This window comes from Grus americana, chromosome 2, assembly GCF_028858705.1.
Source record: "Grus americana isolate bGruAme1 chromosome 2, bGruAme1.mat, whole genome shotgun sequence".
NCBI classification, from domain to species: Eukaryota; Metazoa; Chordata; class Aves; order Gruiformes; family Gruidae; genus Grus; species Grus americana.
In genome coordinates, this window is record NC_072853.1 from 153,052,314 (window position 1) to 153,076,937 (window position 24,624).

The 24,624-nt window shown below is 36.8% G+C and overlaps 1 protein-coding gene across 9 annotated transcripts in view; it reads right to left on the reverse strand.

The window, feature by feature from the left end:
* EPC1 (enhancer of polycomb homolog 1) overlaps window positions 1-24,624 on the reverse strand; it is a 66,910-nt gene that overhangs the window by 3,752 nt on the left and 38,534 nt on the right. For 5 of the 9 annotated variants that reach the window (XM_054814089.1, XM_054814090.1, XM_054814091.1 and 2 more), the window contains 11 exons: window positions 19,615-19,774; window positions 17,715-17,860; window positions 17,423-17,629; window positions 16,895-17,043; window positions 15,359-15,515; window positions 13,885-14,061; window positions 13,690-13,779; window positions 13,456-13,604; window positions 11,836-12,188; window positions 6,548-6,631; window positions 15-133 (listed from right to left, as the gene is read on the reverse strand). In XM_054814089.1, coding sequence (XP_054670064.1) covers window positions 15-133; window positions 6,548-6,631; window positions 11,836-12,188; window positions 13,456-13,604; window positions 13,690-13,779; window positions 13,885-14,061; window positions 15,359-15,515; window positions 16,895-17,043; window positions 17,423-17,629; window positions 17,715-17,860; window positions 19,615-19,714 — 1,731 coding nt within the window. In that variant the 5' untranslated portion in view covers window positions 19,715-19,774. The remainder of the gene's footprint in view (window positions 1-14; window positions 134-6,547; window positions 6,632-11,835; window positions 12,189-13,455; window positions 13,605-13,689; window positions 13,780-13,884; window positions 14,062-15,358; window positions 15,516-16,894; window positions 17,044-17,422; window positions 17,630-17,714; window positions 17,861-19,614; window positions 19,775-24,624) is intronic. The other 4 variants (XM_054814088.1, XM_054814086.1, XR_008575602.1 and 1 more) reach the window with 3 other exon arrangements.

Genomic DNA, 24,624 nt, shown 5'->3' on the forward strand with positions numbered 1-24,624 from the left:
GACAAATCCCTCACCTGTGATGTGTTGGCAGAGGAATTACTATTTGCTTGCTGTTGATGAATTTGTGCAAGCTGCTGTTTCTGCATTAGTGCCAGTTGCTGTTGATGTTGCTGGTATTGTTCGGCTGTAAATGCTGAACAAAATATAAAACGAGAAAATACTATATCAAAATACGTAGGTGTTGTGTATATAAACACATCTATTTTATAAACCTAAAAAAAAAAAAATATATATATACACACCACAGCAAGTTCCTAAGAGCCTTAATGCACCTTTATGGTAAAAAAGCTATCATCCTCCTAGAAATTTTTGTTCAAATTAAGCCTTCCCTTTTTAAGCTGGTTTTTAGTATATAGGCTTTAATTGCTCTGCTGCATTTAGCTCAGGATGCCAAAAGGGACAGGGAGGAAGGAACCAAAACACAATCAAATCCACCAAAAATTCTCTAGTAACTGATTAGAAAGAAATGACAGGTAGAAATGGCATCACTGTTTTCACTTAGTGAAACTACAGTATCTGCTTTATTAGTAAAGTAAGTTTATATGGAACTGCATACTTTCAGCCCTCACAGATAGCATTTTGAAGGTAGCAAGTACCTACTAAGATTTACGTTTAAGTTCAGTTGAAAACATTAAATTGGGCATGCTTACAACTGTGTAGGCTATCATAATACAGTATTTTTGTTGGGTTTAATTACACATGTACAAGCAACTCCATCAATACAGAATTTGATAGAGCTACATCCTTCTCTCTAAAATCTCTGAAAGGTGACCAGAATTCAGTGCATCAGGATTTTATCCAGCTAGCCCCCAAGTATAAAATTGATAAAACCAGCGTTATTTGTACAAATTCACAACATACCCAATGCTGCAGAGGTGGGAAGTTATTAGTTTACTGATCAACTTTGTAAAATGTTACGATTTTCTTATTTACATTTCCAGAAAGAAAGGAAGTCTCAGTTTTCAATTTAAAACTGAATTAAGGCTGGAATGTGAATCCCCTTAGCAAATTCAGTCTGGGACACACATCTCAGATTTTTCCTTCATCTTCAGATTGTACTCCCAAATCAGTTCTGTAAACAGTATTCATAATTCTAGAACGCAGTGGAAGTTGACTTCTGGGGAAGTTCACTACTGTTTGGCAACAAATCACCACCATACCTGAATCCTGTTCATAAATTGCAATTTTTCTTTTTTTTTTTTTGGGGGGTGGTGGTGGGGTGGTGGCATGTGTGTTTAATCGACTCCTTCAGGCTTGCTTGCCTGAAGAAAATCTGCTTCTATCAAAACTATCATCATCTCCTGCTTCTGGATACAACACAATTCTGAAAAGGAAGTGTACCTTATGTATAAACTTGAGTAACAAGTCAGTACAAATGGCTAACCAAAATAAGAATTAATTTGGAAACAAACAGAGCAAACACTGCTGAGTATGCATTTTTCCACTATATTTGTTATTTTTTAAAATTTTTTTTAAACATTGTTCCAAATCCTTCTATTATGTACTGGAAATAGCACTAAATTATCACCAGCACTTTGCTATATGAGCACTTGAAGTTATAAATTTTTATTCAGCTGTTACATTCAAGTTACTAATTTTTTTAAAAGTAACATTCTTCAGCAAGTAGGGATGTTGTACTTGTTTATATTGCCATAAGTGACAAATTACTTCCCAATACTCTTAACAGTTAAATCTCACTTCATCTAACTTCATTTCTTCAATGTTTTAAAGCTATTCCTAGGGGAAGAGCTGAATAGTACCACCATTCATAAATGCCCTTAGCAAAAAAACCACCCCACAAACAAACAAAAACCCAACCCAAACAAACAAAAAACAACCCCCCACACTAGAATTCACAGTCCAAATATTCAGGAGTTGGCTGTTTAAATTTTAATTCTACTTTATATAAACTAAAAGTCTTTCAGGTTTTTTTTTTTAACCTGTCACCAAACACAGAAGTTAGAGCAAGAAAGCTTTAGCACACAAAGATTAGCATGTAGAAAGCTGAGTAGCAGAGGGGGAAAAAAGTGGATGTACTGTTCTGGTACTGATATTTCATTTATATTGATCAGTTAGTAGTGACTGATTAATTACATGGTTTTTAAAACCTCTAAAATTTAGCCAACATAGTGCCAACGATATTGAAGGTTCCATGCATTATTCTACGGTATAACACTGTAAATATTTTGCTTAGGAATAGGTTGCATAAGTGATGCAAATAAAGACAACTTGCAGACTAACAAAGAAGCAAACGGGCAAAAAAGGATATGTTATACTACCATCTTTGAATTAAGATTAAATTTTCCACCATCATAACCATCTCACTTTTGTCCATTTCAGTAAGTAAAATTTATTAATATTTAGTTTCAGTTTTCAAGCCTTAAGTGTATTTTAGATTTTAGCTATAAAAGAGTTGTAGTAAGCAGTGTCTCCTGCGTCAGTTTAACCAACTCCAAAATACTGTTTTCTAATGGAAAAAAACAGTGAATAAAGTTTGAGACAAGCTGTGTTTCTTTAGGATAGCCATTATTTAGGACAGTCTTTAAGCGCTCCCCCTTCCTTCTGGAAGCAACATTTAGAAAAATTCTATTTTTCAAATTGGGCATCAGTATATTTCAAGTAGTCTGTGACCCTTACAACTGTAAGTTTCCCACCACTATGAGAAGTTACACAGCTGTGAAAGTAAACAAGTGACAGAACCACCCCACTATGACCACGACCCTCACCTATATTCAAACTGCTTCTCTTTCTTCTGCTCAAATATCCAAAGACACAAATACCGCCTCAAAAATGCAATGGAAATGGCTATTTACCTGTCATATTTGACGATACGCTCAAGAACAGTTTATTTCAGGTTTTTCAATTTAGGTTAAAACATTCAGCAATATTTTTGCTGCTTCCCTTAGTAAAGGTAAAAGGCTACCAGACATGTAAATAGTATTTGGGAAATACTATATTTACTGTGAGATTCTGAATGAATCAGTTGCATCCAGTTTAGAAACACAACACTGCCCATAAAGGGCTGCTACAAGCTACAGCCTCCTAAAATAATCTGACTGATATTCCTTTTCCAATCCACAGCATATCCAGACATACTCATGTACCGGAAGAGCTTATAGGTCATAATTACAATAAGGCAGCTCTTTTCTCTCCATGCTAAAGCAGCACTACATTGAAGGTTTTATTGAAAACATTACTACTACTACTGAGAACTATCTAAAACAGAATTGATCATTATTTCATTTGAAGAGCTGTAAATTAGGACAGCACACTTTATTTCTCTTCTGTTAAAAGCCACCATGTATTTTGCTCACTAACACTGTCACCAGGTTTCTTCCTCTCCTGCTCTCAGAGTGCAGTCTGTATTACACTTCAATTGAAAAAATAAGCCTATTGATTTTAAGATGTAAGTTGCTTCTGAAAACTGTCATTGCCACGCACAAAAAAGTGTCTGTATGTACTTTACACTAAAGTGCTTTCACCTATTTAACCTTAATATTAATTCTGTGTGGCATACAGCTGTGACTGGAATTGGGGATGGCTTTTGGGGAAATTACATATGCTCAGCACGGTGAAATCACAGGTACTGACTATCTGTGCCTCTACACCTGCTGCAGGCACAGTCCTAAACTTCTCAAAGAGCTACTCTAAGTTCAACTTTTTTTAAAAAGCAATTCAAGTAGACTGCGTTGCAGACCATCAAAATGTAACCACTACTAATGGGTTAATTATATGGCTTGCAGAGAGTGTTTTTTTCTTGCCTGCAAAGCTAGCATAGATGCAATTGCACAGGTGCCATACTTAGTATCTTGTTAACATCACTTTCTGAAGAAAAACAGTAACAGTGTCCCTAAGAACTTTCTTCCAGAAATTTTATTACCTCATCTCATTTTTATTCTATAGAGGAGAAATGGCACAGCTGAAAATCCTTCTTCTGTGCCAGAGAAAAAATGGTAAATGTAGAACTAGGAAAAACTAAAGTAATTTTCTTTTATGTCATACACTGGTCTTTATCTGCCTGGAAAAAACAGCAAGCAAGAAGCAATCCCAGACCTTTTCTGTACACTTAAATCAGCAACCACATTTCTGGTAACTCAGAAGAGTATTGCTACACAAAGCTACACAAATTTACATATTCCTGGTATTACTGGAGACCTTCAAGGCTTTAACAAAATTAGTAAAGCAAGAGACAACTGAACAACAGCTTCAAGTTAAAAATAAGGGACAAAACGTAACATTCAATGGTTAAAGATGACACACGAGATTTTAAAACAGCAGCCCTAGACAGGAGCACAGCATTTACAGACGCTTCTTAAACAGCACGCTAGTGCCAAGTGGTCATGGTTCCATCATATAGTAATGACTATTTAATACTATAGAATTTACTGAATTGGACAGTGACAAAACATCCAGTTTCATTCACTACACAGAATCCAGGGAGGGATGGAGGTGGGAACATCTCAACCACCACTACTGATACACTATAAATAAGAACATTATCAGAGTATCTCAACTGTCTTTCAGAGATAACAACCGTACCTTCCCCCACAACTTCTGAATACTTTCCAAGACACTTTCAGGAATTTATGCAAGTCACCTGACTCCTTAAGGTAACCTAACCCAACTCCTTTCCTAACCTTAACCATTAGGAACCTTTAAGGCACAACCCTACCTGGCATTATCCACATCTCAAGATGGTTGCCAGAAGATAGGTAGCTCAAGTTTTACTAAGAGACTAGGCTACATGAATGCTTCTTACTCATTTGTTTGCAACATACTGTTTTCAATTGGAACAATTAAAATTCAGTATGCTTCTGAATTGTTTCTGGTAGAATTCCGAATCAAGTTATAACATTTCAGTTCAGACATCTTCAAGATTTTAAGTCAGTACATCATGTTATGCTGTTATCCTCTTCAACAGGTTGGGACAACACACACACCTTTTCTGCAACTGTATTAGTGCTACATTTTGCCAGCAAGAGAAATGTTTTCTGGCTTACAGATTGCAAAAAAGGAATAGAAAGTAGAAGAAAAAGCTTCAGGAGTTTGCAGCTACAAATACAAGGAAAGAAACATCATACATTACTGAGACTGACAAGATAAATGCTTAGTATCTCCTTAGTGACAGCCACAGATCTTGTGCGATGACTCATTTTTTTAACACCACACTACACTATGAATGTTTTCCTACAATCATTTACATGACTGTGAGCAAGATGTTTGTAATCTTTGGGACAATTATATACCTTTTTTTTTTTTCTCAAATTAAACCATTGAGTAATATCTTTGAATTGGATGGTTCTGTTTATGTATCTACCAAATTCTGTGGGATGCTGATACTCAACAGGTGGTGTTTTCTGGAGCAGGGAGTAACAGGCATGCTGTCAATGGACTTCTTGAAGATCTGTAGTTCTCAGCAGTTTTATACTGCAATATAAAACTATTTTTGCAGTACTAACTAGTTTTACCACAGCATTTAACATGTACTAGCATTACAATGCTGTAGCTAATGTTTAGCTTCTCTGAAAATGCAAGTTCTTCCCAGAAATGGTCGAAACCAGTCAGGAGGAGGGGCTAGCTGTGAAATCTGTATGAACAGATTGGTCTTTGCGTGGTAAACAGCCACAGCCTCCCCTACCGACTACTGCTGCACGTTTTACTGTGAGGTGACTCACTAGTTGTCACACTGCTTCCCTGAAGTAGGAAAACAGAGACTTACAAAAAAATTGACCACAAGAACTGGTTTCCTGAAAATTAGGAAGCATATCCTGGGAAGCAGAAAATGCATGTGTAAACTCCTGGCTGCTCTACTAGCATTCCTTTTGATTTCCTGAATGGAAAATGCTCGCTAGATTTGCCAGGCAAACCAAGCAAGCTTTGTGGAGTAAACACAATGACCTATCCAGGTAAGTGTATTTCTTTTTAATAAAGTTTAAGAAAAGTTTAATACTGAGATGCTCAAACAGCTTAATTAAACCTTTCAGCAAATGCTTCAGTCCTGTTAAACATCTAAAGAATCAGATATTTAAATCAGAGTAACTTAAAAAAAGCAGTTACTTCATAGCATCAACTTAAGTATCTATTCTCATAAGCAGAAATGTTAGTTCAGTAGGGAAACTGAAACATTAAAATTTTAGAGAGGTTCTTTGAACCTAATATAAAACCATTCAGAGTACAGGATTCCCTGATCCTTCCGGCTGAGGTGATGGCCATTAAAAAGGCAGTTTTAATCAGGTAACATAAGAAAGATCATGTAACTAATGCTTCCAATTGAGAAGTCCCATAAACTGCAGAACTCCTTAAGTGCGTGGAAAGATGATGTATCATGTTACAATGTTTTCTTAAGGGAAATACATGAGAGCATCACATCTCTGCTGTGTAAGAGAACAATTAGTGGTTACTAATGCTGCAGTGCATGCAAAGCAAACATAATTCACAACACTAAGTAATCTAGAACATCACATTTTTTTAATCTCTATCTTATGAGAGATGTTATCTGGCTTACATCGCCTGGTTAAAGATTTTCTACTGTATAGCAAGTTCTCACCAGTGAATTCAGAAGATTGGAGAGACTTAGAGCCATCAGTGTGATTTAGTATTTGATGCACCAGGCCCAAAGATGTTTCACTTTCTGAAAAGAAGTTCAAGATTGATTTTACTTAAACATGGCATCATTAGACACTATGAGAACATGAATCATTATGTCCTTGATTATTACTACAACAGCCTTACATTTCAGCCCCATGGAACTTAAGTGTGAAATTCCTAACATCAGAACTCCAGACTCCGAAATTATAAACGAGATACAAGATCTATATATGCACTCCCTACTTAGTAGTTGAAGCAAAACAGACAGACAATAATTAATGAGGATTTTTACTAGCCATTGAATGAAAGCTAGAAATGCTCGCTATGCATTTAGATTTGTTTGCCCATCATTCCTAACATGAGTTTCTACTGAAATGTCACAGGCCAGCTGTCACACATACAGTTTACTCTGCAGTTATAAACGCAGCCATCCTTGCACGGGATGCAAAGCGTAACAGTTTACACAAGGCCAATGGTCCAGCACTTTGGAGCAAAGTATTACTCCAACTGGGCTGAAGTTGAATGAGAACATCTAGTACAACTACAAAGTCTCAAAGTCTCCAGAAGTGCTCGAATATTTCAGTAAGTGTTGACTCTTCCCCCATCCCATCCCCCAGACTAAAGAGGGAATCCTTTTAAGATTTCTTTCTTCAACTAAACCTAAGGTGGGCTATAAACATGTGTTACTCTCAAGGCCGTTGTTTCTTCAACTAGGATCTCAACATCTCAGACACAGATGGGCCAGGACTGTTAAGTTCCAATGATAACTGAAAACAGCCGTTACAAGTGTCAGTATTTTCCATGACCGAGTTTATCCCGCAATGGGAAAATAAGGATTTGGAAAAAGGGAATCAGTAAAACAGACAGTGGTGTTGAGACTATTACAGATACAAGGGTTAAATAAAAAGAATTAAACAGAGCCAGTGATGGCATGAAAGCAATGAAAAGGTAGGACAAGTCCTTCTACTTTGGTGCGAGGAACTGCCACAAGGACTGAGGAGCTTCCTCCTGCTTCCTTCCAGGAAAGGGATGTCTGGAGACTGGTGTCACATATCCTTAATGAGAACACGGAAAAATAGTACAGATCCATCAACCAACTTTATAAATTTGGAGATGGAAATGCTAAACACGCATCTGGGAAACGGAAGCATAGTTCACCATCCTGCTAGACCCCCAAGCGTGCAAACTTGCTTTAAAAAGCAGAGTAAGAGATGCAAAAAAAGTATCCAAGTTCACTGGGAAATATGTTACTTCTATCGAATTCTCACAGAAAAAGTTACTGAATAGCAAAGCACAACTTGCACCACGTCATCTAAATCTCTAGTTCACAAGAAAATGCAAGGTAATCTCCTTTGTATTCTTTAACTATACTCTGGATACCTGCAGTTTTTCATATGCAGTAAGGTCTACAATCCCAAACATCATAACTCTAAGAAGTAAGAGGCTTCTTCAAGAATACTTAAGCTTCTTGTCAAAGAAAGAATTACAAATTTAGCGAGTATACTCTAGTTAACTGCTAGCCTCTCTAGCCTTAACAGCTTGAAGACTTTCTTTCCAATGTGACCCAGCTTCTGGATGAAGGGTGCATAGAAGAGCAGAATGCAAGGCGACTGCCTGGTCTTACTGTGGAGCCTATGAATCAGTGCTCAAATCTTTCCCTAGTATCTCTGGTCTGCCTCCTAAACACAAGTCTGCAACAGAGTTCTATGTGCAATTTTAAATGTCTGAAACTTTTTATTATTAGATGCAAGCATCCAAAAATATGAATGTAACATTTAACAGCACATCTCCAGCAGCGAGCAGTCTCTCTATAATGTGATGCAGTTTGAAGACTACCATTTGCTTGGCAGAACTAGATCAATCGATCAATCTAACAAGGAAGACTAAATTCCTGGGACACAAATACTTCAGATGAATATTCGTGCCTACTGTACACTCCAGACTTAAGACATAAACTCCATCTCTGAAGATTATGATCAGAAACTTGATGAGATTGCCAGCAATACAGGCTCCTTTTCTGAAGTAATTTTGTTGCATTTTGTTCAGTGAATAGCTTCACCACTGAATAAGTTACTCCTCCACAAGAATCATGCTTTTACACTCTTGGATGCTTTTTAGTGATGTTCTGTGTAACGTATGCCTGAAGATCCTTGAATCAGCTCTTTTTGCAAGAGGGCAAAGGATGTTTTTTCGTTAATTCTTCAGTAAGATGGAATAGAACCACCCTCTTCAAAAGCAATGCTACTTTTCTTGGCCACTGGATCCTGCTGCCAAAAATCTATCCCTTTAGCACATGACAAGTCCAGTACAACTCAAGTAACTTGCAAGGGATTTTATTATTTTTTTTTTAAAGACATCCCTTCTCAGTTTACACCTAAAACCTCAATGCAACAACTTCATCTTCCACAGATCTTTTATGCTGAGCACTCTGAAAGCCAGGATCAGAATAACTTGCATTTCTTCAGGGTCAATGGCACTTCAAAATGTTTATAAAATGCCTGGCTCTTTGGGAAACCTCTCTCCTATCTTCAGGATGAAAAACAATGCTTCCTGTAGCCAGAGAATGGTATGTCACAGTACAGCTTTTATAACATGTCCTCTGATTAACTGAAAACCTGACACAACACCTCAGCTTCATGCCTGTGCTGGTCATGTGTAACAGACTTGAAAAGCAAGGTTTTTCACAGCAATTCTTCCATGTCAGCAGCACGTTGTCTGGATCATTCAAGGTGGAAAAGCTCAAGATTTCTCTAAACTTCTTTAATATGGAAACAGACAAAATTTATCATGTGATGGTGCACAATGAACACAGCAACATGACCACCTCTGCTGGCCACTACAGAATCTCAGTATGAGCTTCATCTTAAAGGTAAGCAATATGGTTTGACCACAACTCACAGTAACAGCGAAAGGATAAAAGGATTTTTAAAGAGAGATCCATTAATAAGTGCTTTCTGGTAAAAAGACCAACTGCCATGTCAAAAACAAGCCTAAAAAATCCACACCCACCACAAACTCCCAGCTTTAAAGACAGCTAAGAAAAAGGAACAAGAACACTCTACAGCATTGTAATCTGCAGTAGTGGGTATTAGAAAAACTTCAGTACTGATGTTAGATACTTGATGTTCTTTGCAGTATTTGCTATAGAAAATAAGACTACATAACTCAGCAGCTGCAGCCCCAACTGACATGCACCTTTGAAGAAGTCAAACTCATACATACAAACACAACTGTAATCTGCATAGACAATGTATGTTAAAGAATCCTTTAAAAAACTGAAAAAAGAACACTAGAAAACAGAACAGTACCAAGATGAATTAGATCGTGTGCTCCTTTCAAACACCTACCCCTAAACAGACAACCACCATTGCACCACATATACACAAACTCATATATACCTCCAATGCTACAGGAATCCTGACTGAGATTATAAATAATTGTATAGGTACAATCTACCTGATTATATTAGTAACAAGTGACCATCCAAAGATTGTGGTAACTAATTTAAAGTATATCTATGAATTCAGGACATACCCCATTTTTTATGGAGTATTTAATTCCTGTATCAAACCATAATAAAAATATGAATCTGAACTCTACCACATTTAAATTTGCAAAAGCTTGGAATACTAACTTAAGTATTTTACACAGATGAGAAACTATCTGCATAGAATTCCAAGCACAAATGAATGCAATATGCTAGGTTACCTTCCTACATATGCTTTATTCTCAATTTAAACAGCCAATTTTTCAAAGCTATGTGATTTTCAGATATAATGTATTGCCCATCACTACTTTATAGTGTATTTATAATTTATTCATCACACATTAGTTTTGTTTTCACACTAGTAACCTGATTACCATTTTATCACAGTTCAGACTCTGACCACTAGACAGCTCATGCTCTCCTCTTGGCGTGCTTTACTGATTTGAACCACTGGAGGGGCAGAATTTAATCATCGAAAGTTGTAGTTGGATCACAAACCAGAAGAAACATCAGTGTTAGCCCTAATACATTCCCAGCAAGAAGAGTCAGAGACTAGAATGGGGGATGAGGGCAAGGACCTGCTCTAGGACAGCACGGAGAGGAAGTACAAAATAAAGCAGCAGAACAAAGCTGCCCACTAAGTCTAAAAATGCAAGGAGGAAGAATTTTCAGAAAAAAACCCAGGTGGTACAGGGATGAAAGGTACAAGATATATGGGAAAACAGGAGGATTAAAGTCATCTGATACCAGGCTAACAGTCCTTCTTTGAGCAAATCTCCACAACATCCCACAATTTGGGGAGTTTATTAGGTATATGCATCTCTCCCCACCCGACTCCTACATTATCCAGGTTTTCTAATTTATTTCCAAAGCCATAATTCAAAATGGCAAGGAAAACAGGATTCTGGAGAGTCCTTACAAAATGGTGGTGAACTTTTAAAGTTATTTCTTTGTAAAACACTGCGTCACTTCACTTTTTATAGAAAGATGACATTTAATGTACTGACTGATCAAATTTCAAGAGTTATTTAAGTTACATTCTAACTACGTAAATACCAGCCTTCCAGTGTGAAGAACCCAATATAAAGAGAGATGCTATCCAATAGTATGCCAATTAAAAAACAATTAACATCACATCAAATTTTCTTAAGAGTCAGGTCCTCAATTCCATGATTCAGGTTCTGTAAAATGTAATCTACCACTTGCTGGCAAGATATAGAGGTGATTAATTCAAGAGTTTTGCCAAGCATGAGTAGATGCATCAGTGGGGGTGGCTATTTTTTGGATGGGAATTGGCATTTAATTTCATGTAATTTCAAATAAGAATTCATAACATGCTGGGATTTTACATGCAAATATTTTAACTAACCATTTCCCACCACCACCACCACACTTTGTACTAGAAAAGATTTGGAACATAATATTTACATCAACATTTCAATCAATGTATTTTTAATTTTAAAAATCCAGATCTTCAGAGTCAACTTAAACCCTACCTAATACTGGCTTCTAAACCTTCATATTTCTAAAATCATAATTACATACCAAGGTAGCATTTGCATAAATTTGAGATGCAGTACATTACTACTAGCAATAAATACAAATAAATATTCTATGTAGCAAATAAAGAGATAAATGTGAAGATGGGCTGTCACCATCAAAATAGACCATGATGCAAAGTATGGATGACCTAACGATATTGCGTTTTTTCTGAGCCAGATTTAAAATTTCTAGAAGCAAGTTTGTCAAAATAAACATACCAAAATGTGCTGAACCACTGCTACTTTTACTTTGTATAGAGGTACTGCATGTCTGGGTCCCAGGTTGTGCTGTGCCTGTTCGATTTATACCCCTGTATAATTTCTTACAGGAGAGTTCATCATTGTCACTGTCATGTAGGGATGGTGTCCGAGGCCTAAAATGCCGCCATCTACATGATCTGATATTGACTAGTATCTGACTGAGGTCTTTCGAGAAAGATTTGTCCGAGGTATTTGTTTCTGAGGTATTGGCAAATTGACTGATTGAAGAGTGTTGTGATGAGGAAAACATTTCCAAATCCAGCTGATGAAATGTATTATCGTAGTCCGAATGTGCTCTGTCTAATAGCACCCTAAAAACAGGAAAACAAAGCAGAATTATGCAGTGGCAAGAAAATACCAAGAAAGTCGCCAGTCTGCCGTGCGTGCGTGGGGATGACAAAGGGATAGAACTAAAAGAAACTACACAAATCTGTTCTAGAACGAGCAGCCTCCCCGCAAAACAGACACAGAATGCATGATATTATTTTACAATAAATAGTACATTTAGGTTTCTATTCACATGTATATTCTAGCTTTTACTGTTTGTACAGCTGATGTACATCATCATGTATATATTAAGACACTGCAATGACAGATTTTTTTTTTTAAAAATCAGGCTGGAAGATAGAATTCCACAATGCAAAGAAAAAAACCTAGAGAACAAAATCGCTTAAAAGTAACTAAAAAGCGATTCAAATGCCCTCCTAAAATAACTTCAGTCCAAAAGCCTTACTCTAATATATACTGAATATACCTATAACCACCCCAACGCAGTGGAGATGTCACACATTAACTTCCAAATCCCCTCGCAAATTCCCAGTAAGCACCTTCAGGTCCCATTCCAATTTTGCTGATATGCCAATCTGACTACCTAATATGCGAAGACGTTCTAAGCATTAATCTGAAAACCAAATCATGTTCTTACTTTTTTTTAAAATTAAAACACCAATATATAATTTTCTTAAAGACATCATATATATTTAAAAAATAGCAGTTATACACATAACAATTTATAAATTGTTTTCAATGAAGATACTTCAGGCATTTTGCTTCTAAGCAAGTCCTTAATTCTTTGGTATTTTTGACATTTGAAATTTGCTATCATTACCTCTAAGTATTCCTTCCAAAATTCTTCTCTACAACTGGCAAATCACCAGATATGGCCCAAACTCAGAAAAGTACTTTCTGAAAAATGGGATTTTTGCTATTTTTAAATAATACTATTTGAAGACAACTATGCAAATCATTTAAATACAAACCATCAACCACAACTGAAAACATACATGTATTTTCACCTCAGAACCTGGGAGTGCCAACAATAAAAATACTCTATAAACATTTAAGAAAAGAGTATTAAAGTGGCTTCCACTACGGTAAAATAAAAACAGAGACATTAATCAGCTAAGGAAACTTGCATCAAATGGAAGTATTTAAGAAGTCAACCCCTTTGATGTCTCCTTTTTTGAGAGGTTTGGTTTTTTTAAGCTTTGCTCTTTTAAAAGTTGTCTTACTGATTTGATTTTTTGTTTGTTTTTTAAATTCTATTTTTAAAACCAGCAACAATTATGTAGCACTCACCTTCCACCACGGCCGACCCGTCGTCGCGCAAACCCAATACACCTCTGGGGTACAGTGAGGGTGGTTAAGCAGTATCTGTAACGCACATCTCCTAATCTTCCCTCTTTAGGGCTACTCCATGGCCAGTTACCAGGTTGGTCTAAATGAGGCTTAAAATAATTTTAAACAATTAAACACAAGATGTTTTCCCACAACAATGCTCTGTCTTATGATACATGAGGAAATTCTACTTACAGCATAGTACTGACAGCCTGCTTTCCTACGGAAGGCAAAAGGACCATCGGGATCATTTTCTTCCTCAGCCTCTGAAGAACCAGACAAAACCTTTAAAGAGAAAACATGGGGGTGTACGAGGAAAGATATTAGTAAATTCATGAGTTTTACTTCTATTCTTTCCCCAAAAGCAGCATAAAACTCCAGAGGCCCTACCTGTGAGAGTGGTTCTTCGTCTGAGCTAGGAAAATCATACTGATTCAAATCTTTAGCATTAAAGACTGGCAGTGCAGCAGGACTTGTCTGTTGAGGAGCAGCAGCAGCAGATGAAGGTAAGACTTTTGGCTTCTTCTCGTACTTTCTTTTGGGTCTAATAACATCAGGTTTATCTTGCTGCAAGAAAAAAAAAAGCAGTGTAAAAATCACACACACAAGCAAATTAGATTAAAACAGGAGTTCTAGAAAGCTCCTGTGTAAGCAAGCTAAAAACTGAACTCATCTGTCCACCATCTTGATAGCAATACAAGCAGTCGTTTAATGACTATCTGCATTTCATTTCCAGTAACTGAAACATTTAACGGACAAGGTGGAATCAAGCACTGTTTGCTCAATCCGTGCTAGATAAAACACTAGTGGTTAAGAAAACAGTACTACTTTGGAGAAGTAAACTAAAATATACACAATGATTTCCATGAGGTGCCATTTCTAACATTTTAAATTAATAGGCATTTATGCCATGTTAGGGAATTAACAATGCTTCAAAGGTAAAAAGAGAAGTTAGACTTCTCAAAGATACCTAGAATCTCAGAAAATCCTCTAAAAAAATAGACATGTTTCCCCATACTATGCAAATTCAAGTTAAGTGCAGTTCCCAGGTTTCCAAGAAACAGACTTCTTCCACACTGCGAGACACTGCATCAATCATGAATAGGTAAGTACACTCCAGCAATCTCAATTACAATGCTCTGCTCTCAATAGAAGTATTCACCCATTCAAGCCACCTTGTTAGATTGAGAACAGCCTTTGGACATTCTTCAGTTATAAGAAGTCTTTGTTTAAAAATGAAATTATACCTCAGCATTTCTCCTGTGTTACCTGACCTATTTAATATGCTCAGTTGCTGGCACTGTAGCTATGCTTTGTATGACACAAAATTAAAGCCTGCAGGGAAAAAAGTGCTGGTCAGCTTTCTAAATCAAGTAAGATTATTTGATACTTTACTTAAATATAAAACCAGACAAAGATATACAGCATGCTGGGAATATCAGTGGATCACATTTAAAAAACCAAAACAAAACACCAATCCTCCAGATTAAAATAACTACATGAATTTAGAACAAGATATGGGGTTTACCTCATTAGTCTTATCTTTGTCAAATATCTAAGTAATACAGTTTTTTTCAGGATATCTTAATTTTATGGACAGCATTAAAGAAAAATGTTCCTATCCTCCAGAATAAGAATATAATTGCATGTGTCCTTTTGTCTGTTGTTCACCTATACTACCTTCGTTTCTGTCTTGAGAAAAGCCAGTAGTCTATGTTATCATAATTCCAACAGAACAAAGCATTTTATTCCAACTGCAGCTTTGCTAGTCTATTTCCAGTTTCTCCCCTCCTTCCATCTTAAAATGCTGTATCTTGCACACATAACAGCATGAACTAGTAACTTGGTTATTGACATTACTCACTTTAACTTTAAATTCTTTCAGTTCCATAGCTTCTTGGTGTTTAAAAGGACTGCTGTTAGTCACAGGAATGATGGGAATAGTATAGGTAGGTTTAATTGGCTGCCGCTGTGCCATGACCTCAGACATGATCTCTCCACTGTAGTCACCCAAATTATATCTGAAATCAGAATTACTTGTTTTAATTTGTTGGAACACTTATAATGTATGTCTGGTAAAAAATTGCACAACACAGAGAAACATGGATTAATACTTGCAACTTGGGGTAAAGGGACACCCAGGATGACAGCAAAAGTACAGAAAGTATTGTTCCAGAAAAGGGGACTAGTAACATGGAAACTTCATTGCAATGACTAATGCTGATAAATAAAAGGATAACTACCCTGTAAAACATCTTCAAAAGATAATGTAAATGAAAGAAGCAGGAAGTAGAAGGAAAGAACAGGAGAGGGTTTCCCTTCCCCCTCACCTGGGGACAGGTACCATTCAAAAAACCAAGACATTTATCCCCCAAAACATTTAAAACAGTGAGGCAGAGTGCCTTATTCATCAGTCCTCCCTCTTGTGTGTTATGGACTATTTTCACAACCAGCAGATCCATGAAACATAGGACATGTCAAGTCCTGTGGAAAATGCTGAGTTGCAGTTTTCCATTTTGAGGGGGCGTAAGAGTCTTCCCTCTATTCAACAGCTTATTTTCCTGGAAAAGCTACTGGAAAATCTTTGAGACTTCTCCCCTCTCTAGTACTACTGAAAATGGTCAGTGCTTGGAAAAAAGTACTCCTGGTAGAGACATTTAATCTGTCTCCCTAAGCAGCCAGACTAAAAAGTTAGTTTTAGAGCTTTAAAATACTGACTCAAAACAGTTGTTTTCAAATATGGATACTTAAGCTAGACAAGTCTACGTAGATTTTAATTATCAACCTAAAGAACAACTCCACATTGCAAATACCATTCTTAGTTGATTGGGAAAGTGACAGTTGACAGAGCAGAGCATTTGGTCTTCAGCACAGCTGACAAACAGGATCTCAAAGGAAGCACTACTTAGAGATGACTCACAGAACAACATTTTATACTGTATGAAATGCATATTTGTTTTCCTCAAGAGAGTATTAGATCAAGCCTTGCTAAAAAAGAACAGCAGTAATGAAAAAAAATAATAGTAATAATTGGAAATGGCCTTAAAATTAGCTGGGATTTCCCTAAACTACATATTTAAATTTAACACAAATTCCCAAATGAATTTATGTTAAACTATGATCTCTCTTCCTGTATAATATATGGGATATATACATACATTTGAATACATGTACACATGTAACAAAACAACGTAGATTAGTGCGATGGATTGCTTTCCAATACTAAGCAACTTCCTAAAGTGTTATTTTGTTCTCCATAGCCATATATGAAAATATTCTATATTGTAAAAGTGAAAGAGTCTAAATACTTATTTTAAAAATCTCCCACTGAGTATTTGTGGGAACTGGAATACAAAGTAGTTTACAAAGCTTTCTGCAGCAAATTTTCAATAAATATTACCTCTTTTCCATAATTTCCAGTGTTAAATGTAGCAACTCTCTCTTGCTTTTTTCCCTCCTCTTTATCATCTCCAGGATGGTTACTGCACGACTCAGATCTCGACGCAGCTTAAGCATCTTCTCGTAAGATGCTTCATCATTTTTTCGATTCTGTAGATACACAGTGTATATGTTTCCCCACATCAGTCAAATTGAATAATTTGAATTACAATAAGTTCTAAATATTTATATATATTAAAAAACCCCACATTAATACAAAGAAAAGCATGTACGTGTTATCAGTGATCTACAGCTTACCAACACGGTACGTAGGTTTAGCAGTAGAGCTAGTGAAAAAATAATGCAAATTTTCATTCAATAGCTGTCCTAAAGTAGTTTCTTTTATGTTTTTACCCTTGCAAATTAAAACAAAAGAACACCCCAACTTTTGTTTTATACTACATAACAGAATTGTTTCTTTATATAAGCTACTTTTTGAGAGGGCGAGAAGGAATAGAAAGAAAGCAGAGGGAAGTATTGATCTACTTACTTTCCGTGTTTGCATCTTTTCTGTTCGTCTTCTAAAAGCAACATAAGGATCATTTGTGCTGGAACCATCTCGCTTCTCTTGTTTCACTGCTGGGATAAGAGAGGGACCTCGACAGTTTTTCCTCTTTTTAATCCAGTACTCATACACTTCTCTGATCAATTCATCATCTTCCTTCAGCAACAGCTTGGCCTCTTGCAGGCTGACTGGCTAAATGTAAAACCCAGCATGTCACTTTCATATACCAATATAGAGAGCACGTATTTCAAATTCTTTATTCAAAGTACCATTGTACCTGCTGACCGCTGCCCTTTTCTAGTCTGTCTATCATCTCCTCAAATTGCAAAGGAGAGATGTCCATTCTTTTCTTCAACTTATTCACAAAGATCTCATCTTCCGAATCCAAGTCATAATCCGGCTGCTCAGCATCCAAACTAAAAGCTGAATAATACAGTGAAAGTAAAAGTTAGTTTTACTGCAGAAATGTTTTGTTCTAATAGCAGTGTCAGGAGTACACACCAGATTCTTCTGAAGACAAAACCAAATTATTTGTTTGAAGGTTGTAGTAATGCTACTCTGAAGCTATATCTAGTTTTTTCTTGAAGAAAATTACACCATTAGAAATCAGGAATAAAAGCTGCTATCTATTGGACTATGCTTTTGTTAACCAATGAAAACTTACTACTGGTCAAACTAGCTAGCAGCTTTCTACCTCGCTGCTTTTGGGAAGAAATGTTTAGATTCGTCAAATGCTGTCTACTATTCTGCAGTTTTATATATTGTATTATCAACAGTTCAGAATTCTGCCCAAACACACTTCAAAGGTTCTTCTACAAAAGTATGTGCAAACTGTATTACAATGACCTTAGGCATATTCTCATCAATTATTTTTGTGACGAGTCAGACTGAACTGGTCCAGCAGGGTCTACCCTATGTAGCAAAGCATCTTCAAACATTTTGCAGAACACAAACAACTGCTCTGTTTTCTACAATATCCTATGAAAATGCAGCATTCTCCATTCAAAATAAGATCTCCCTAGCTCTCATGGCTCATTCAAGTTGTTTTAGTTCATAGGAGAACACATTTCTTCCCAAGTGCACATTTTGAAACACTGTGAAAAGCATCACTTGCTTGTAATAAATAAGTAGCTAGAGTACAGTGCATCTGAAAATCACCATTCTAGCTGTTAGACCACTGGATAAGGAAAAGAAGAATGAAAAAGTGTAACCTTAATATCAGCATGGAAGACTGCCAGTATTAGTCTCTTCATTTGCTTAGGAGCATAGCAACATGCTCTAATCTACCTGAACTTCAACCTGATCTAGTGTAAGTTGTCCCTGCTCATTGCAGGGGGGTTGGACTAGATGACCTTTAAAGGTCCCTTCCAACCCAAACTATTCTATGATTCTAATACTTCTAAGACATCACCGAAGCCTGGACTGATATAGAAGGGTAACATTTAACCAAAGTTAATTAGGCATGAGAGCTATTTACATAACACAGATACTACATTTTAAATTCTACTAATTACACTGTGCAACAGAACTCTGCAATAGATTATATTTTTTTACAACGTTTTCAAAAGTTATCCAAAGTAACGTGGCACTCACATCAAGGGTCACATCCATACCAAATAGCTGCTATCTTCTAACAAAACCAAAATCCCAACACATTTGCAAGTCATCTGTGATATCAAAAACCACCTACTTTGAGATGTAGAATACTTCCATCCAGGCATAGGCAAATACTACTACTACTGCCATTTCTGCTTGGCTTCCCAAGCTGCCCTACTGTCATTTTATCCTGGTTAGGCTTTAGGGGACAGGTAATCTGTTTCTTAACTATGTATTATATTTTCTCATCGTGAAGTAGACTTGTGTCTGTCCTTGCTAACAAACCTAAATTTCCCTGCTAGCTATAACTACTGAGTGTTATAGAGGGCAGAAACAGGCCTTTGAGATTGCTAAATTTGAAGTGTTAACATACAGACACATACTCAAGGACATCTATCTACTTGATAAAGAACTAAAATATACCTCTTCAGTAAGTATGTATTCCTTTACATGTTGGAAAAAATTAATTCTCAGAAGTCAGTCTTGATGTGAGCTCCATAGACATTTAAGAGTAATCTCTTGAACTACTAGCAAAATAAAGTTCTCTGCATAGACGTCAATGAATGAGTTGCTTTACTTACGCTGTATGTGAATCAGCTGCTTTGGCATTTTAAATTCTCCAGGATATATAGATTCATAGTATGCAATATTACTTTCTGCTTCTGGAACTGGTATAACCATGTTATCCCTCTTCTCTCCATATACTTGTTGTGCTGAGATAGCCCGCTGGAGATGATGTTCCTATAAACAAAAAAAGTCAAGATGAAAATCTGAGAAAATATTTTTCAGAACTCAAGACTTTTTAAAGTTGAAGGAAGTCTATTTCTTTGCAAATGCTCTCATTCCAAATTCCTGTGACCAGACCTAAGAAATTGACTCGACTTAAAATGCATTCCATAAACCTGAAGGTTTTTCCAGTAGGTGGAGCTCTCCCTCTTACACAAACACACACAACACTTCAGTTACTAAACTTAGTAAGTCATGTTGCATGTTCTTGGCACACCAAGCTACGTAAATCCATCTTTATATATTTCTGGAGAGACACTTAAGATTGATTAGGCATACAGATTACAACAAGTAGCTGCAGACAGATATTCACTCTGGTATTATTCTGTATTTGCTACAGCCATTTATTGCCAGTGATGTCAGAAAACCAGAAAGGAGGCCTGCCATCATCTAGTAAGGAGCGAAGCAACTGTTTTACCCAGACAGAGAATGATTCCTGAAGACATTCTCATTTATTGCAACGCTCTCCATTATCATCCTTTTCCTCCCCTCCTAATCCATCGAAGTTTAATAATTATTCTCACCCGCACGGTTTAGTTTATTAACTTTTAGAAATCTGCAACTGTTTTTCAAGCCTGAAAGTAATTTACATTACTTGTTACTACAACCTAAATAACAATTAGTAACATTATGAATTCTAGCAATTTTCCTAATTCTACTATTCAAATGCATTTCATTGTTCCTGTGGTGCTGTCAAGACAGTAAGCAGAGTTCAGAGTTACAAACAAAACCCCACACAGCAAGACACGTCCATGTATGGTTAACTGACAATGTACCATGATATTTTTTTCCCTGGTACCAAAGCTGGTTTCTTAAGTTTCTATACTGTTCCTTCCTAGGTGCTGCATCAGTTATGCCAACACAGCTATCACTGAGATACTATAAACCCGATTACAGAAATACTCGAAAAAGGAACTACAGCAAAAAGGTGGCAGGGATAATTGGGCTTAATACTTCAGTAAAAACATATCAGTGTTCATTCATATGATCTTATGACATCCTTGTCTGTCTGACTTCAATTTACCCCCTCTTCAGTACAATAAAGGCAATTAACACCTTCTGTCCAAACTGTAAAAACAAAATCTGAAGAAAATTATAAAATAGGCTTTGTTGTAAACTGCAGAGTTAGTGCAGCCTCAAACTAAAACCTATTCCAAAGTGTAATTGTGCTGCAAGGATTCACAGGATTTTAGCCTATCTTTACCTTCAAACAAGCTGCAGAGATTTTTTCACATCTTTTCCCTGTTAAAATAGTTTCTTCATAAAAAGAGACTGTGAGAATAAGAGGTATCATACAGTTGCAAGTAAAATTCACTGGACTGATTTTGATTCTCTAGCATGATATTCTAGTATTTGTTAAGCACAGACATATGTCACCTAGGAGATGCGGTAGCTAGAATTCTTTCTTGGGTATGGTACAAAATTAATTTCTTTTCTACCTTTTAGTGAAGCACAGCTGCCAGACACCTCAAATTTGTGTAAACAGTAACAAGTCTTCAGGATTTTGTCTCAACATCTACAACTGTTGTACAACAGAGAATTAAGCTTTATTTCCATATAGTACAGTAGGATTCTATGCCAAATACATAGTAATAACCAATGGTTTTTGAGTAACAGCCAAGGCTTTCTGATTTTATAATCAAATAAAGGATTCCTGGTGCATTTATCCCAATGTGTTTTTAAACACACACAAATGCGTTTGTTTCAGGGAAGAAAAGGGGGTTAGACACTAAATTAACATTTCAATTTCTCTGATATGGAAATAGGCACTGCTAGTTAGTACCAGTAGTCTAGACTAATTTCCTAACAGGCTTCAGTTACAAGTATTTGAAGAATAAAATAGTAGTAGACCCACCTATTATGAAAGCAACTGGATAAAAGTTGCTCTACTGAAAAGGGTAAACTAATCTGCTGTTCATATCTCTTTCAATTCATCACAAGAGACACTCCATTAAATAAAAGAAAATAAGCAGACAAAGCAACCTACTCTTTACACCCTCACCAAATTCTCGCTTATTTGGACAGAAATCTGTAACAGCAACTTTGCCCCCAACTTCATCTCATCTGGTGGCGCAGCACATCTCTCTCTCCTTGTAATAATATATAATGCGATTGGTAACTCTGGAAGCACTCATTTTTAACATGAAAGCATGCTAAATACCTACAGTTAACTAGCCTACTACAGCTTACAGTTTCTATTCTGCAGTCATTCTCCACTGTGATTGCACAGCTGATTACTCCCACACAAATGCAACACCTCACTGATCTGAAACCACAGCCTTCCATTTAAAAATGCAGTGGTTTCCTCACTTTGTCAGAATGATTTTGAATTCCAAATCCTAATCAAACATGCTGGCTGCCCTTCATGTAATCTTGATTTAATACGTAGATGCTGTAGTCCAAATCACTTCTGAAAACACCGTCAGGCATTTAAAGATAGACCTCTTCAGAAATTTAACAGATTAACTCTTCATTCATTTCCAGATACAGTTTTCCAATCAGATATATTTCCACTATGCAGCAGTTTCTAGAATACTGTTTCCATTAATTGCATAACACAGCAGTATCAAAAAGACTTTAAAAAAGTCAAGATGCAACTATCCACTAGGTCCCTTGCACTGCCACAGAAAGAAGTTAGACTGGATTAACCAGGGTTTGGTTCTCAAAAAACTCATATTAGATGTTCACAAAAAGATTAGCATCTTCCCAGGAGATTACTGGTGCCAAATAATTTACATTATCCATATCCCTTCAGGAATTGCTGTTAAGATAGCTTGTTTGTAAGCCTCTAGCTCCTACCTTTTCAACAGGCTGTTACAGGGGTTTGGTTTGGGGTTTTTTGTGGGGTTTATGTTGGTTGTTTTTAAGAAGCATGGTTGCAGTGCCTTTTCCTGTTCTCCTCTGGAACATCATCTGCCCCTTAGAAGCTCTCAAATAGCTGTGCAATTATTGCAGACTGTTTCTTTAAATTCCTAGCATGAATTTTAGGTGGGTTAGTCAAGCTCAAAGGCTGTAATTTGTCGTGTTAGAAAGAAACTCATCTAACAGTTAGCTACCATCACAAGGAGCAGTCTTGTGCCCCTTGCTGTCATTCTCCATATTAGCGCTGCATTATGCCAGACTGAACCTATGATGACAGCTTAGGGAACCAAATCCACAGAAAGCCATCTCTCTCCTGTTATTTCCCCTGCAAACAATTAGAAACAGTCAGCCTTCTGACAAATTAGCTCCCTGAAGTGCCAGGGCAGGTGGGGTGAGGCAGTGGGAAAAGGAAGGGAGAGAGAAAGATGATTGCCTTTAGTAGCAGCTAGCCATTAAACTGGCTTAGCCGCATCACTAAATTAAAAAATGTCTTTTTAAAATGAATACCAAGGGCAAAAAAAAAAAACCCAAAAAAACCCAAGACTCATGAAAAGCTATAGCAGATAAACATTTCAACTATGTCAGTATCAAATACAATCAAGAAGGCTTCCTCTTACTACAAATATTTACAGAATATTCTCTTATTCTGCACTTTCATTGCTAGATGGACCTCACCTTGATCCTCCTTTCAAGGTAAATCTTTCATGTAAATATTAACCATTCACATATTATTTTTTCCTAGTCATCAGTTTCCACTTTCAGTGCATTCAGATTTCTGTGTTAAAGTATCCTCCTTATTGAAACTACATTGGAACAGCTGCAGATGTCTTACAAAAAAACTCATTCCAAACTACTGACGAACACAGGAGCATTACCAGTTTCTTCCCTCTATCTGTCTCTCAACTTGCCTCTCCTGGATCTTTCATACATACCCTGTTTCACAACATGTACTTATTGAACATAGTTTATTCTCACTGAAACTGTCTTCCACTTCTATGTTCAACTATTTTCAAACTATTAGTTAGGCTTATATCCAGAAAAGCTTCCTTCTTCAGTTAGCTTTTATGTCACGCAGAGAAAGCATCAGAAACACAACTTTGGGAGTTGGTTGTGGCTGTGATGCAATTTGATCCAGTACTTCCAGAACGATGGCACTGTTCCTCAAACCTCACTCCCTCTACCCTGTACTAATGCCCATCCAAATTTGTGTTTAAAGCTATTGAAAGAGTTAATCCAAAACCTAAAAATCAGCTTGCTCCTCTCCCCCCAGCCCCAGTTAATTTGCCATCAGGTTAGCTTCCTACACTGGCTCATCGCGTGGTCAGACAATCCCCGAGTGAACGGGATGCACAGGAGCACTCAGCCCAAAGAGTGTCTGAGGAAAAGACCAGTCTCATCGTTTTTTGCAACACTCAGCTAGTAACCCAGAACTGCACCTTATTCATCCCACTATATTCCTGTCCAGAAAAGTATTTTGACTCTTACTTGCTGTTATTAATAACCATCAGCATTGCCATGCATGTTCCAAGAGATCAAAGAGTGAAAAGATAACCTAAAGCAGTCAGCAGTAACAAAGGCACCAGGGAAAGGAGGAACACAGCACAGCAGCTCTTGCTGCAGCCTGAAGGAATTGAAACTTTTGTTCAGTCCTGCTTTGGGGGGTGCAACAGGACCTCTCTCAAATGATAATACAGGGCCACGGGTGTAATTCTTCAAAACAAGTTTAGTACTTGCGTACTAGTTGCATTTCTTGTACACCATATTAAAATGAGCTGAATTACAATAATTAGAACACAAAAGAAAGGATACTATAATTGTGGTTCAACCTGACTACAAGTAGGCACTCCTGCCTGCAAGCAGAAACAAGCAGAAGCGTAGGAACTGAAATCAGTATTTGCCTCCTTTCGCATTTTGTTAATACTTGGTAAGTTTTTGGCAAGGTG